Source organism: Falco biarmicus, chromosome 10 (assembly GCF_023638135.1).
Source record: "Falco biarmicus isolate bFalBia1 chromosome 10, bFalBia1.pri, whole genome shotgun sequence".
Lineage (NCBI taxonomy): Eukaryota > Metazoa > Chordata > Aves > Falconiformes > Falconidae > Falco > Falco biarmicus.
In genome coordinates, this window is record NC_079297.1 from 4,011,844 (window position 1) to 4,024,762 (window position 12,919).

At 50.4% G+C, this 12,919-nt stretch overlaps 1 protein-coding gene across 2 annotated transcripts in view; it reads left to right on the plus strand.

Moving 5' to 3' along the window:
* Positions 1-12,919, plus strand: part of PPP1R16B (protein phosphatase 1 regulatory subunit 16B) — a 60,668-nt gene that overhangs the window by 8,359 nt on the left and 39,390 nt on the right. Inside the window, exons 1-2 of one of the 2 annotated variants that reach the window (XM_056354598.1) lie at positions 8,625-8,787; positions 10,273-10,675. In XM_056354598.1, coding sequence (XP_056210573.1) covers positions 10,429-10,675 — 247 coding nt within the window. In that variant the 5' untranslated portion in view covers positions 8,625-8,787; positions 10,273-10,428. Of the gene's footprint in view, positions 1-8,624; positions 8,788-10,272; positions 10,676-12,919 lie in introns of those variants that run through there. The other variant, XM_056354599.1, reaches the window with a different exon arrangement.

Here is a 12,919-nt window from a genome sequence, read left to right on the forward strand (position 1 = left end):
AAAGGTTAAGTCAGACTGTTGGGAAGAACAGCGTCCCTTAAATCTCCCACAAAATCAATATTCCTCCTGTCAGGTATGTAGCAAACACTTTCAAATCCTGGCAGTTGTATTCAAGCCCACCACAAGGCAGCACATCATCCTGACAGCAACGCTGCTTACCAGTCTCTCGGAACCTCTCTCCACGCTGTGGTGGGCCGCTCAGCACGTTTGGCTCTGGCACTTGAGGGCTCTGAGTTGGTTGAGGGTTCTGCCCAGCTGGTGACATCTGTCCCATGGCTGGAGGCAAATGCCTGCTGCTAGAGGGCTACATGGTATTTGCTGCTGTGGTCTGGTCACCTGGGGACCTCTTCTGGCTTCTGCACAAGGTGATGCATCCCGCAGGACCTGACCTTGGATCACTGGGTGCAATGGTCTAGGTGATCAGCTTGGAAGAAGTTGTTGTCTCTTGGTGGCAATGTTGGTACAGCGAACTCCAGTATGGGTGTGCAGGGACGAATCTTCTCTTGCATACCAGCATCATCTCACAGCGTGAACCCATCACGTGTTGTCCCTTCCTGCCATCTGATGGTGGTTGTGGTGGCTTTGTTGGCTGCTGGCATTGTCACAGCAGTGCCGCAAAAGCTGGCAGAGTCATGCTTTTGCTTTGAAAAGAGAAGAGCGAGGCAGGACTCTCCTCTGGTGGTGAAGAAACCAGAAAAAAATCAAAAAGGGGAATGTATTCCCATGGGATGGTAACGCCCTGCTGTGTCCCCCAGCCTGCTGCAGAAAGGCAGAGCCCCGGGGCTGCACAGCTGGGTGGGGGCAGGTGGGATGCCCGCTCCTGTGCAGGGGTGCATGGCCCAGAGGTGACAGCGAGGGTGGCCATCCCCTGGGAAAGGCACATCCCTGTCGATAGCTGAGAGCCTGCAAAGCCCCTGCCACTGAAATATCCCATGTTGGCACAGTTTGAGGTGCCTAGGAGCTGTAAATGGAAAATCCAGGCACTTATCTAGCTTGTTGCAGTGCCAGAATAGGGCAGTTCCCAGGATTTTTTGTTTCCCCGTGGGCCAAAATGTGTGTAAGTGGCTTTAAACAATAGAAGGATTTCTGTTAAAAAGACTGGGGTGCGGACGAATAGGGCTTTAATTTGTACCTTAAGGGAAGGGTGTGGGCTCTTGCAATGGTGTTTTTGCGATTCTGTTGGAAATTAGCTGTTTTTTTCCCATGTCTTATTTTAAAGCCTGTTTTGGGGAAAGATTTGTTGTTGTTTTTCAAATTACAGATCTCTGAATGTGTAGTTTAAAATGTCAGGAAGAGGGATGCAGTTTTGGAACACCCCACACATCTGTCTGTTGCAGGGTTGATAAAAACAGAAGCTTTAACCAGAAAAACAAACAAAAAAAAGAGGTAGTATCCCTGTCATAGATGGGTCAGGCTGCTTTCCCTTGCAGGTGTCTGCATTGCAACCCACACTCACATATAATGTGGTGTGGAAAAAATAAATGGAAAGCCGAATCAGAGACTTACACCCTCAATTAATTTTTTTTTTTTGTTGTTCCACATAATCGGAGCTGCTGCATGCCTTTCCTTCAATATTTAACTGCCTGGCTCAGAAGATGGGGCTGCCCTTGTGCGAGGGAAGTTGGGATTCAGTTCATGTTTGCACAGAAATCCCGTTCTGATCTTTCTTTCTTTGCCTAAGGGCAGGGATCCTGCTGCTCCTCTGATGCTGGAGATAAATTTTGTTAGCAGATACTTTTCTTTGGGAGAGCAAAGGGGAGAGGGGAGTGGTATGTAATGAATTCTTGAAGGAATAAAATTTCCTTCTCTTCAAGCATAGTCTTCTCTAGAGTCCTGTGTGCAGCTCGAGCCTGTCTGCACTGTCGCCGGTACAGTCAGTGGGGAGCAGAGGGGAGAGCTTTGCGCATGGTTTGATGTGAACAGTTCTTATCTAAGGAAAAAAAAAATGAATCGGTACAATTAGCGTGTGCTCTCTGCAGATTTACAGGCTGTTGAATAGTTTTCTCTGTTGCACCAGGCTAAAAGGGGACGGTGTGTTTTGGTGTGTAGTTTGACACCGAGTCCCAAACTTAGTTTCTGATTTTTACCTCGATTCAAAACCATGTTTAGATTTCCAAGCTCACACTAACTGACACGTCCCTCTCCTTTCTCTGTGTTGCAAGCTGATGGCCAAGAGCCCCGGGCAGCTCTTTTTACTGAGTCACCCATTGACCTGAAAGCAGGAGGCAAACCAGAGGTTTCACCCTTGGACAGCGAGAGGGGGCTGAGCAGTTTCTGCAGCTCCAAGGCACCCTCCAAGGGGCACTGGGTGCCCGGTCTGGGGCGATGCCTCATGCTGGGGGCTGGAAGAGCCCGGTCTGCCCATGGGTGCGGAGGGAAAGCCAGCGAGAGCAGAGCTCGGCTGCCTGGTTGCTAAGTAGGATGCTAGGGAACAAAAATGGAGAGGCGAGGAAAAACCCTAAACTTGCAATGAACACAAAAACTATCCACAGAAAAGTTTTGGATTTGAAAATCTACCTGGGCAAGAAGAGTTCAGTGCAGAAAAATGGCAGCCTTGAGAGAGCTGTGTGGAGCAGATGTAGACAAGAGCGTTGTTCTACAGAACTTCTAGATTAAGGTTTTCTAAAATGCCTCCGAGCCCTGCTGCCCTGCACTGGGGATTGGGCTTAAGGAGCAGCTTTGTGCGAGACCCATGTGGAGGAAAGCAAGCGCTGGGCTGGGCTGGCTTTAATGCTCTGCCTTTCTCCTAAATCATGTGTGTACGTTGTGCTTGGGCTTGTGTCCTACTAAAGCAAAGCCCTCCGTGGCTGCGGCCGTGCCCAGCGAACCCAAAGGCTCAGCTCTCCAGCTGTGCATAGGAGCCTGATGCCCGGCGTGTGTACGTCTGGGGACCACTGCCAGACTTGTTTTGCTCACCACTGAGGTGCTGCTGGAAAGAGCAGCGTGATTCCAGGCACACTGGTGTGGGGGAGGACTGCTTGGCACAGAAGGTCTTCTTTATTTATTTATTTATTTTTTTAAGGAAGCCCACGTTGAAATATTGATAGGAAAAAGAATGTATATTGTGTTGTGTCGAGTGTTTACAGGAAATATATAGTGAAAATACTGAGGGGCTTTCCTCAAACAACTGCCAATATTGTTAGGAGTGGAACAGTTGGGAGGAAAAAAGAATGAGGCACTTAAAATTTTCTATTACCAGCATCAGCTCCAGAGATATTTTTTTTTTACTTGCTGTTTCACATTTTTCTTCTTTCTCATATTTCATTCCCACTCTTAGGAAGGAGCTCACTGAAGAGGGCGAGATTATCTAGAACTAGAGATAAAGCGGCCAAACCAAAATGTTTTTAGTTCTCTGGGGAAGAATTTAGCTTTAAATTTTGAGCTTTCCATTCAGCTAGAAATATAACATCGGTTGATGCACCTTCACCACCAAACTTACCTCTGCATCAAGCAGCAATGAAACTTCCTTTACTGCAGATGGGTAAAACAGTGTCTTCACTTTAAGAAGGTAATTGGGGCACAGATTAAATTACTTACTTTGCATACAAGAAACCTGTGGGAAAGCCAAGAATCTCTCCTGAAGCTCCCAATTTCTGATGAGATCTCTCACCCAGAAGACTTCTGTACCTGCTCTTCCTCACCAGCACTCCAGGGCAGGCTGTAGGAGTTGTGCTCTCTAAGGGGTCTTGGCTTTTTTTTTTTTTCCCTTCCCCTCCCCCTTTGTATGTTTTTAAGTGATGTTTCCTTACACTTTCTCCTTCATTCCTTCAGGAGGAACCATTTGTCTAGTAGTGCTGAGCATCTGCTGCTTAAAATGCTGCAGAAGCCTTGAGTGAGGAAATGAGCTGTTTGTTTCGAAGAAACCAGTGAAATTAAATTGTTGCTGCATGATTTTCATAATTTTTACTCCTCCGTGTGGTTAACCTGCGGGTGCTGTGGGGCTCGCAGCAGGGTGCAGGGAGAATCACATGGTGCGCGCGAGAAGAATTTGCTACCAGAAGCAATAGCCAGAGCTGAGGGATGAGCAGGGTTTCACCAGTACCTCACAGCTGGAGCACAGGGCTAGAAATAACAATCCTGAGGTGGTGGTGTACCCCTTACAGCCAGCCCACTGCCTGAAGTCAGGCGAGTGACCTTGTTCTGTATTCATCTGTTAATCAGTGGATGCTTCACCTCTGGGGGAGGGTTTGTTGCATGTTATTTTGGAGGTACTGGCTCAGGTGTGGGGCTGGGGCTGGGGCACCTGCATTTACCGGTGGCAGGTTTCTGACGTCAGCTTTGCTATCATCCCTGACATCCCGGAGGAGATAGTGGTCAGGGTCCCCCTGTGTTACAGATATCCAGACAAGGGAGATGGTACAACCTGTCTGGCATGGTGTGATATTAGAGAAATAAAAATTTTGGTTTCAGAAAGGAAGCCCTTTAGGAGGCTGGAAACACTGCGTTTTGGTTTGCTTACCACTGCAGACATTCACCGTGGGTGTTTTTGTTCTCCTCCTCCTCTTCCCCTGGGCTTTGCAGGAGAGGTGACTGTCCTGCAGGTGAGAACAAGTGCTTCAGGGCCATGATTGCTCAGAGGGACAGGCGACTTTCTTGTGGTTTGAACTCCCCTTCCCAGTTTGCCATGTGGTTGCTGTTGGTAACTGACCCTCTGTCTTCATTTGGAAGCCCCAGTGGCTGAGTCCCCTGTTATAGGTGTGTAAGGCTATAATGGTTTGGGTCATTGGGTGGTCAGGCTTGGTGCAGTGTCCTTGTTGACGATGCTCTAATGAAATGTTTTTCCAAAAGGCAGGAGGCGAGAGAAGCAGTTATAATAGGGAAAGACACCCTGGTTCTAAGCTATGGTTTCTTAGCATGAACGAGCCTCTTGTCTTGATCCAGCCTGTACTAATTATGAAAAACCAACAACAACCCACCCTACAAACCCCAAGAGCTCTTGGTCCCGAACAGAGCTCACTGTTCCCATGAGCAGGCCAGAAGAGGGGTTTGGTTGCCCACCTTCCCGAAGGTGCTGCAGATTGCTGCAGGGAGCAGCCTGCGTGTCGGTGGTGGGGTGGGGAGCGCCTTGGCAGAGCCGGCGCCGTTACGTGCTCGGCAGTGACACCGTTTAGGAAATGACTTGCAGCATGTTCCTCTCTGGGGAAGGTGGGAGGGGGATGCTGCTGCCCTTCTCACCCCCGGTCTGGGCTGCGGGGAGGGAGGGAACGGACCTCAGCTCTTTGTATGGTCAGCCCCATGACACATCCGTGATTTGGACAGCCCCGCTGTGTCCCCCACCTTGTTCTCCCTTGGGGACAGTTGAACTCCTGTGCCCTTCTTTCCCTGCCGTTCCTGCCTGTCCCTTAATCTGTCACCTTCTCGTGGTGGCTTTCTGGCTCTCTCAGGATGGTGTTACGGCTGCTGGGCTGCCATTGAGCTCTTTTCCCTCACCAGGGAGCAAGCAGCGAAGAGCTGCTCTGCTGCATCCTCCAGACCCTGGGGAGATCCTGGCCAAGAGCACAAACTGCCACACAGAACATGCGCCTTTGGCCGCTTTGTGTCACCAAGCAGTGACAGCCCTGAAGGTGATGCCTGAAAGAGAAACGCGGGAATTCTTCACTGGTGCTCGCTGCCAGAGGATGGGTTCAGCAAAAGGGCTGCAATGGGCTGGTCATCTGGCTCTTTGTGGGCAGGAATAGCCCAGACTGGCCTTTGCCCTCGTAGGAAGCAGAAGGGGTAAATGTGGCAATTCCTCACCTTGTCATGGTGCAGGAGTTGACTCTTAATGAAATAAATGAATCAGCCGCCGCCTCTGCAGGCTGCTTATGCGCTCAGATCCCCGCTATAGGCTTTTGTGCTCGGTTTCCAATTCCAGCTGAGAGGAGATTAGCTTGGGGTGGGGAGCAGAGGGCTATTTCTGTCGCTTTTCATGCCACCGACTTGACTTTATGCTGCAGGCACTTCATCTAATCAGCTGGGCCCGATCCTGCGGGTGCCTCCCCACGAGCAACCCAGTGAATGAAAATAATCTCCTTGACTTTGGAAGCGGCTGCTCACTACCTGGGTCTTGAATTTTACCTTGCTGGAAAGATGCACGATTTAGAAGAATTCTCTACTTGCCGAACTATTTCATTGCAAGGTGTCCCACTCGAGGGTTGCTCTTCCATGGTTTGTGTGTTATTTTTTTTTAAGTGGAATAAAACTGAAATCAATTGATGACACTTAAGTGAAGGACTCCTGTAAGTGTTTGTGTTCTGCTTCACCGTCATGCTGTGCTTAAAGTAGTGCCTTGGGGAGATGTGATGGAGGATTTGCAGGGCTTAGCTCCAGCTTCATCGTCTGGTGGGGAGATGAGGAGGCTCTCCAGCATCACTCAGCGACGTGGCTGTCTTAATGGATCCAGCTTCAACCTCAGCAACATTATAGCAAAGTGTCTGCAAGTTGAATGCTTTGTAGGAAGGTTGAGGGGGCCAACTTTGAGTGTGTGCTGGAACAGGAAAACAAACCCGCTCGGTTTGGTCCTTAGAGGTTGGTGCTTGCATCCCACGAAGGTGAAATGGGAAGTGTGTGTACAGGAGATGAAGGACCCCTCTGGGCGGGGCTGGTGGTACCTGGTAGGCAGCTTGTTGCAGCTGCTGACTCAACTAAACTCTGACTTCACAGAATCGCCGTCTCTTCTTGTATTGTGAGTGAGTAACCAATGCCCTGACAGTCCTTATGAGCTTAGCGAGATAGATCTTGCGCGAAGACAAAACACACAGGAAACGCAAACTGTTTTAAAAAGAAACCATTGTGGTTGCCAGTGCTTGCCTGCCCTGTGTAGGGAGTGAGCTTTGACACAGTTGGAGCGGGTCTTTTGTGCTGCAGCGCCGAGAGGACGGCGATGGCACAAGCGGGATACAATAGAGAGTGTCTTGCCTTCCTTTTGGCCCCCGAAATAGCCGCCTGCTGTCCCTGCGGGGCCGGGGGCCGCATGTCTGGCAGGATGCGCTTGGCATGGCGGCAGGCAGATCTGCTGAGCTCATGGAAACTGCTCAGTCAAACACGAGGGACAGCACTTCCCCCCCACCCCCCCTTTTTAAAATAAAACAGAAACCAAAATGTGATGCCTTGCAAACCACAGACACCCACACAGCCAGCTTCTGTGGCGCTTTGCAGGTAAACAAATGCTGGGGCCCAAAACCGTGCTGTCGTTAGACTGACCAGTCTGTGTGAGGAGAAGTCAATGTGCTGGTTTTTTGGTACAGGGAAGAAACTAGGTCATTGGGAAACAGGTGGTTGGAGTAATGGAGCCAAAGTCTCTCTGAGGCTCTGGGGTCTTTGGAGGGTGCTCCGGGACTTGTCTGGGGGAAGCTGAGCTGTGTCCCTTTCAGGAAGACTTCTCAGGGTGACCCCTCTGCTCCTTTAGAGGTTAATTTGCTGGTTGGTTTGAGGAGGTGCTGGCATCTGGTAGGTCCATAAGATGTCTCTTGGTGTTCGTGGACCTCCCCTCTCCATTTCAGTCTCCTCTGGAGGCCGCTCAAATCTCCCTTTCATTCTGTTGTGAGAGCAGAGGAGCTGCTGGAGGACGAGGTGCATGCGGGAAGGCTGAAACGTGGCAAGCAGAGCAAGCCGCGCTTCTCCTCACCTTACAAATCAAAGTCCTGTTGCTCTTTCCAAGGTGCTGTCCTAATACCGCCAAGAAAGCTTCCAGCTTTTTTTTTTTTTGGTAAACAGGGAGATGCTGAAATAAAGTTTCTTTGCTTTAATAAACCGGCAGAATTAGGTCCTCGTTTCTACTTCAGGTGTATTTTGGGAAACATTTGTTCATCTTTCAGCAAACAATGGCAGAAGTGGCCTGGAAAAGGAGCAGGGTGGGAGTGTGCATGGTATGCGGAGAGGCATTTCCTACCCTTATCTCCCCTCCTTCGAGGTATTGTAAACGGGGCTTCAGATCTGCAGCCTGTGTTACTGGGGCAGCGATTGCCAAAAATGATACCTTCCCCGGGATGCCTGCAAGGGGCAGGAGCCGTGCTGTGCGGAGCAGGGTTCAGGAGAGGTGGTGAAGAGCTTTCCAGCCAAGCGCCTGTGCCTGGTAAATGCGTCTGTCCCAAAATTAAAAAGTTTTTTGCAAAGTGGGCTGCATTTGCACTGCTCTTGTTGGCAGGGTTTCTGAGGGCCGTGGTGAGTCCCGGCTCGTGGGGGCTGCGGGCAGGGGTCAGGGGGAGCTGTGGCACGCTTTCCAGTGCTGTGCTAAAGCCATGCGTTGATGTTCTCCATTTTGGGCAAGTGTTTGAATTTCTGGGTAGTATCTCTCTTATGAAAAGGTTTGTAAGGGTTTGGATTTGTCCCTGTGTGGAACTAAAGCGTTTATTTTGCAATGTTAAGTTCTTACAGGATGGAACAAGGGTTTTCTTGTTCAGGTCTATCTGAAACCCTCAAAATAAGGTTTGCAGGTGCTGCTGAAGCTGCCCTTGGCCTTCTGATGGCTATTTACTGGATAAAGCGACTGCCCAGGACCTGCCTGTATGCTCTGGCTGAGTTTGTTTGTTTTTAGTCCTCAAACCAATTATCTTGCAGAGGAAATGATGTGCCTCACTGTCAGTCTGCCAAGATATTTATAGGTAAGGTCAAACATCTGTGGAAGGTCTGTAGCAGTGTTTGGAAGGAGCAGTTGTCTCATCCTGGCAAAACTCACTGGGATGTGGTGGATGTGCTGCGTGGCAGGGACGTTTCCCTGCAGCTCCTCGGAGTAATGCCTCCCTGACTGGGCTGCTTCGCCTCTGAAGAGGGACAAGCAGTGGCTTTTCCTGGCTTGGCTGGAATGGGGTAAGGTTTGGTATCCTCACCACGTCTCTCACCTGGTTCTGGCTACCTCTCTTCTGCTGCTTCTGCTATTTTTCCCACAGAGGCTTTGCATCCATCACTTAGGAGACTGTTGCTTGCTCTGTTTTGGAGCAGGAGAGTTGAGCAAGGAATGGCTTCAGCTGCCCTGTTGGAGCTTTCTCAGGTGCTTGTGAATACTTAAGCTCTCCACAGTCTCCCTTATTCCCCGTCAACTTCCCCCCATCTCCCCGCTTCAAGTTGGCTGAACCATAAGAGCTCTCACCTCATACGTGGTTATTTGCAGCATACCTCGGTTTGGCACGCTCACCTTGCCATTCAGCATGCTTTGTGCCAGTCTGTTTGGAAAGGACTCATTCAGTTTGCTCGTGACATTGGCTTTATTTCAAACACACCTTTCCCTGTTGGACTGCTCCTTAAATCTGGGACATGTTTCCTCCTCCTGTGCAGCAGATGATTGCGTGGCTGCCCATGGGTTGCCCGGTTGATCACTCTGCAGGTAGCACTGCTCAGAGGTCTGATGTCGTGGTCACATCGAGAGTCTGGGGCTGTGATTTAACTGCTCTTGTTGCTGTGCTTGTGGAAGCCCGTACAGCAAAACCAGAATGAGATAGTGTGTGGTGAAGAAAAAACCTGAAGTAAGAGAGAAATGAACACAAACCCCATGGTTTTAAGTCGCTGAGGTGGTTTAAGTGTTAGTAATACAGTAATACCTCCCTGGCAGCCGCATCCTACCCGACTGCCCTCAGCTAGGGCTGGGGTGAGAAGGGGCTGATGGATGAAGTAGAAGAGTGCAGATGCTGCTGCTGGTGAGTAGAGCTTCTCTGGGAAAACCTGCCTGGCCTCAGGGCACTGGACAGGTAGTCCTATGCATCTCCAGCTTCTGGGTTGTTTCTGCTGGGATGGCCTCGTCTGGTGTCAGGGCTGCCCTGGGCTGTGGCACTGCAGCTGCGGTCCCCTCTGCCCTGTGCTTTGCTGCTCAGCCCGAAATGCTTCAGGGAGGCGGCTGCTGGTGTGCATCAGTGCGGCGCAGTCCCGGCTGCGGTGTTGGGGACACCTCTAACAAGGGTGCTGGTTACACTGGAAGGGGCCAGCTGGAGGGAAGGATGAGTCTCAGTGCTTGAATCTGTCCTGAGCTGTCTGAGGAATGATACCAAATACCATGGAAGGTCTTTGCTCATTAAGACTTTCTTCTGCTCATACGAGAGGGCTACCTTGAACTATGGATGTGACTGAATCGTACAGTAAAACTGCTGCTTTATCAAGAGGTTTTTGCTTGGGTGTTGGGAGTGGGTGAAGGGTGGAACCACAAAGGCTAGTGAGAACAATGGAGAGATTAAAGTGCAGTTGAGTGAGCTGCCTTTTGATATGGTAGGTGTTCCCTGTCGCATTTTCCAGTGGGCTGATCTTTGTTGTTTGTCTGCACAGGGTGATGAGACTTGATCCCTCACACTTTCCTCCTCATTTCAGGTTTCCACCATATTCTCATTGGACACTGAAATGGGCCCTTCCCAGTTTGGCCTCAGGATGCTCGTATAGCAGCAGGTAGCTGCAATCCAGAGGACCTGTGGTGGGACATTGTTTCCCGCTGGGACATCCTTTGCTCCCCCTCTCTCAGCAGAAGCAATGGATGCCCATGTGGACCTCCTGACAGAGCTGCAGCTGCTGGATAAGGTGCCCACGCTGGAGAGGCTGCGGGCAGCCCAGAAGCGGAGGGCTCAGCAGCTGAAGAAGTGGGCACAGTATGAGAAGGAGATGCAGCACAAGAAGCGGAAGCATGAAAAGAAGAGAAACGCAGTTAACAGAAAGAAAGTGTCTTTTGAGGCCAGCGTTGCGCTGCTGGAGGCTTCTCTGAGGAACGACTTGGAAGAAGGTACGGCACTTGCACTTGGCGGTTTCTTTTGTCTGGTGTGTGTGAGGTCCATGTAGCGCTGTGGTGTGCAGAGGCATTTGTGTTGACATCCGTGGACTGGACTGCCCTTGAGGTGGTGTTGGTCTGTAGAGTGTTGCTCTCTGATACAGCTATGGGGTTCTCAAAGCACTGTGTGACACCAGTGTCACCTAGATTGACATCTAGAGTGGGCACACAAATGCCAGGATAGGGCAGGAGTTGTGACTGGAATTTGGGGAAAGGGAGGCGGCTTTCATCTCTTTTCACACTTTCTACTTACAGCAGGTGTGAAACACTTCTTTGCCTGCTGGATGCGCCTCTTCTAGTGGGCTTATAGAAGTCTGTCGCAGGGATTTACATGTCAGTATAAATCTCTTCTGTTTCCCTGCAAGGCGGGGATGATTGAGAGCTACATGGATGTATGAATTTTTTTCCTATTCAAAATACTGAAAAGCATGGCTTTGCTTAATGCTTCCTATGGAAGAGAACTGCAGATTGTTCAGAAACTGGTGTAATTGTACCATTTCAAAGTGAATCAAAGTGCTTTGCTTTTGTTTCAAAATCTGAAGGGAGTTAGAAAAAAGAAAAAGTCTCAAAGTCAACCCCTGTTAGCCTCAGCATAGCACAGGGGAAAATCCGTAAAATCTGAGGAGCTGGAGCTCGCTTCTCTGCAGAGAAGTGAAAACATTTCTTGGAGGAGACATGGAGTAGCCTTTGGGGTTGCTGCTCTGCCAGGTAGCGAAATCAGTGTGATCTCCCTGATCCCTTGGCACGGCAGAGGTGAAGGAGATGCATCTCTACTTGCCAGGTTTCCTAAGCATCTCTGCTAGTGAATGTTGCTCTACTTACCAGCATCTTTTGCAAGAAGCAGTACATACTTGCCTGGTATGCGGGTGGAAGGCAAGGACCTTGTCTTGTCTTGTGAGGAGTTTCCTCAAAGTCGTGTCCCTGTTTCTGAGAAGGCCTTTTTTTTGCACTGTAACTTGTCCTTGTGTGTGTGTTTTGCCCCCGTTTGGAAACGCAGCATTTTGGTGGTGGACAGTGATGCCTGCCTGGGTGTTTGCCAAGCCCTGCTGTGTGTCTGTGGTTTTGTGTGAGTCTGTAGCCTCTCTTCGGAGAGCAGACCTGTGATAATGCCCTGGAAACTGCAGGCTTTTAGTTGTTTCTTTCGTGCTGTAATCGTTTAACAGTGGCTTCCAGCTCTTCGCTCCAGTGAACCTGTGTTTCTCACTCTGAGCCGTTGTAGTCTTCCAGGAGAGCCCTGACAGTGAAGCCAGCTAGAGCCCTGCTGTGAAATAGCGTCTGTTGGCATCGCCTGAGATGACAGATTTAACTTGTGTCGCCTCTGCCTGTGCTGGCAGGTACTTGGCAGGGTATGGCTGTGGGTTTTGTACCCAGCTGCCCGCCTGTAAGTGACAGGTCACAGCGCCGGGGTGGCTAACGAGCGTTTCATCATCTTCCTCTTTGTGTGGTGACGGTGCCTCTGCTCCGCGCTTGGGCCGGAGGGTGTGATGGGGCCATTGGGTCTGCGGGAGGCATGGCCTTCTGCCCCTTCTGGCTTTGGGTCTGGGCAGTTGGAAGGAAAGCTGCTTCATTGTCTGCCTTACAAATATTTTTGTATTTTGTGAGAGATGTGCAAATGGCGGAGGAGTTTGCAAACTTGGCACTGGTGGAGGGTAGCGGTGCACCCCGATGGCAGTGAGCAGGCAGGGCTGGTGTGTGTTCAGGCAGAGGCGTTAGCGTTCTGGCATCCGAGGTCCTGTGGATGATGGTCTTGCACCACCTGTGGACATGAATACTTTGCTGTTGGGGGTGGAGGGATTGAGCTTTCAGCTCACGGCTTCGCTCTTTTCCTCCTGTAAGGGAAACCCATTGCTGCAGGTCTCTCTCGGTACTGTAATTGTGTTGGCCTCTTTCTGCAGGCAAACCCAGGTAATGGGCTTTAACCGTCGGTGCCCCTTTTCGATGTGATGCTGGTCACACCAGATGTGATAAAGGCACTTCCCTGCTCGGTGGAAAATCAACCTCTCCGCCCACCGGAGAGGGCAGGGGCAGCATCCCTGGTGCCACAGGTGCTTCCCCTGTGCAGCTGGATTTTTCAGATGCCTCAAGTTTTGTGGTCAATTAATTTAAGCCCTAGAAATAGTGTGTGGGCAGGTCCCGTCCCTGCTCTGCCCTCTCTGTGCTGTGGGACCAGTGTAAAGGGGAGGAGGGGACAGAGTCAAA